This window comes from Notothenia coriiceps, unplaced genomic scaffold, assembly GCF_000735185.1.
Source record: "Notothenia coriiceps isolate Sejong01 unplaced genomic scaffold, NC01 NC01_scaffold00018612, whole genome shotgun sequence".
In the NCBI taxonomy this organism is placed as follows: domain Eukaryota; kingdom Metazoa; phylum Chordata; class Actinopteri; order Perciformes; family Nototheniidae; genus Notothenia; species Notothenia coriiceps.
The window spans coordinates 1-3,116 of NW_011351313.1; the positions used below are offsets into that span (position 1 = coordinate 1).

Sequence of the window (3,116 nt, forward strand, 5' to 3'; positions counted from 1 at the left end):
AAGCAGCGTTCAGTTATTATTATGCTCCAAATATCTGGAACAAATCCAGGCTGAAGACTTTCCTTTTTGCCGCTGCTTTTAATTGATATATTCATGTCTCACACTGCACTGTCAATTTTATTCATGTTCCTGTGTTTTGCTTTTAAATGTGTTTTTAAAATATGTTTCTGCTTCTCTATTTCTTAATGTCTTTGAATTGCCTTGTGTTGAAATGTGCAATTTAAATAAACTTGTCTTTCATTCTCTTGAGTTACGTTTCATTTTGTGTTTCTGCAGGTCAGAGCAGCAGCACGGCGAAGCTGAAGAGCCTGACTGGAGCTTTAGAGATCATGACGGAAACTCGCTCTGCCTTCCTGATGATCCATAAGGAGCTGCTGGAGGAGCAGATAGAGGTACCGTTCAGAGCAGCAGTTTGAAATGCTCTCTCATGCTGTTGCTTCTTTCCCTTTCCCGATCACACACTGCATACTAAATCATATTTGACTTCTTGTGCTGTAGTTGAGTGAACCTGCTGAGTCATCACATTCTCCTGACGCGGCCGGGGGCTCCCCCTCGGGACTGAACCTCCAGGAAGTGATGAAGCTGATCGGCGTGTTTGAGCCAAGCTTCTCCTTCCTGCTGCTGCAGGTGATCAAACTGATGACGACCATGAAACGGAAACCAAGGTGAGCGAGAAACAATGCACATATGAATTCAGACCTTTTTACAAATCAGCCACATGACAGCTATTTAAAGAACCACGAATGATCCCGTGGTCTAACGTCAGAGATATGGCATGTTTAAAGTTAAAAGTCAAAGTCAACTTTATTGTCAATCTTTCAGTTTGTGTGTACAGACAGAGAGATCGAAATACCGTTTCCCACAATCCAGAATACAACAACAAATATATGTAGGCAAATATGTATAGACATATTTATACATATAATAATAATAATAATAATAATAATACATTCGATTTATAAAGCACCTTTCATTGCTCACAGCAATCCCAAGGTGCTACATGAGGCATAATACAAATAAACAAAAGTTTAATCAAAAGCTTTTTTAAAAAGAAAGGTTTTTAAGCCTTTCTTGAAGGCATCAGTGGTCTGTGGAGTCCTCCGGTGGTCTGCACACATTAAGACCTAAATAAAAGCACAACAATCAATATATACAAAATAACAGTCACTTCAGTATCTTTGAAAATGTGCATTAGTGCAAGACTGTCCATAGCAGCGTAAAAAAAGTGCTGGATTTGAGTGTCTGTGTGTGGGGTGTTAAAGTCCAGGGGGGAGAGGAGGAGGGGGGGGGGAAGGGGAGAGAGTTCAGCCTCCTGACAGCCTGGTGGAAAAAAACTGTACTCATTGCTTATACTGTATATTTGACTTTTCTCAATGCTCACCCCTAATCATATTTGTTATTACAGCAATAAGGATGAGGAGCTGCTGAAAACCTTTAAGAACGTGTACTCCAAGCTGCTGCGAGCGGAGAAAAACACTCCTCTGCTGAGCCGCATCGAGCTCCACATCGAGCTCCTGCAGCAGCTGAAAACACAAACAGGAAGTGGAGACACGGGAGCGCATTCATGATGAAGACAGAAACCACAGTGCGAAGGACACTCCAGACCTTAAGTCTTCTTTAAACCCCACTCAGTGACAGAAGAGATGATTTATACACAGCTTTTTTAACACATGCTCAGGCAACACCGTCCTACTCTGAATGACAGTCTGAAAGCTGATTCACCTGCTGCGCCTTTAAAAAAAAACAACTCATCTTTTCTCTAGCATTTGCATCGAAGGTTTGGAATTGTACATTTTTGTGAAAAAGTTGTAAATTAGAAGGATATTATTTAATTGTGTTATTGCCTAAGCAGTTATGGCTTGCGTGTAAAGCTCCTATGTGTAGGATTTGTTTTTGACTGTACCACATTTGATCTGGATTGCCTCATTTTTATACAAATAAAACATACTGTAGGATTTTAAAGATGGTAGTACCACTTCCACACACTCATAAAGAGGGATTTAATTTAGCATCAGCTTACAAAAATAATTGGTCATTTTCATATTCTATAATACCAAAAGAACTGTGAATAACATAGATTGAAGTGTTTTTTTTTATAACAGTGCAATAGCTTGGCAACTTTCAATGCAATGTTTATGTCAGCATGGTTTGCTGTGATGTGAAAATTAAAGGTTTTTAAAAAAGAAATTGTTTGAATTCACGTTCTGGATGTCACACATCGTTGGGATATTGTTACACATCTGATATACTTTTGGGTTCAGGAAATGTTATTGAAAATGTGTTTCAAAGCATCCCATGTCAAATAACCCACTGACTCTTACTCAACAAGATATCATTCCTACACTGGACCAAAAAGACCCCCCTTTTTTCTAGGATTCTATACATCTTTGTTTGAACATTATGCAGTTTTTTTACAAGAAAAGTTATTTTTCCATAGAAATATTCCTAGAAGTAGAAACCCAATACAACATTTTCTTTTTTTCGTCCACTTTAGTAATAATATCATGTATGGATGTAGATTCACTGGATCAAATTATATGGTACACATTGATAAAACTAAACGATATCCTACTGTATATAAATATCCTCCAGACGTCTGATGACTAAAATATATAATTAAAATGACAGCTTCTGGCAGACAGTCACAACACATACGCAAAGGACACGTTGCCATTACCGATGACACAATGAAAAGGGCTGTCATCTTGATTCAAATGATGTTCTTCTCTAGGTTTGAAAATCGTTGGAATCATGAGACAATCTTAATTCACATCACAACTGCAAAATATTTACAGGTGTCAAGCCGTTTTAGACATTTTAAAGAGCAAAATGCTACATATTATATCTTTAAGTGGGTCAGCTGACAGAGTGCTGAGGGTTCTGGCTCTGGTCCGTCCTGCAGTCGGGTCACTGGAGAGGCAACATTAAGTTTTGAATTCAGCGTCAATGAACCGGGTCGCCCCGCTGTCTCTGAGCTGTATCCGCTGCACATGGAGCTGCAGGTGGGCCGAGGCTCTCTCTGAACCTCATCAATCAGGCCGGCCCCTCGGTGCTGGGGGGACCGACGGAAGAACAAAGACTAAAGGGACGATGTGAACGGAGCCACAGAATTATTA

General features: G+C 39.7%; 1 protein-coding gene across 1 annotated transcript; it reads left to right on the top strand.

Moving 5' to 3' along the window:
- Nucleotides 1-276: 276 nt before the first annotated feature.
- LOC104951132 (erythroid differentiation-related factor 1-like) lies at nt 277-2,196 on the top strand (the record flags this gene model as incomplete). The annotated part of the gene is made up of 3 exons (XM_010777766.1): nt 277-392; nt 499-665; nt 1,406-2,196. Coding segments are annotated over 3 exons (446 nt in total), but the record flags the coding sequence as incomplete, so codon positions are not given.
- Nucleotides 2,197-3,116: the final 920 nt, after the last annotated feature.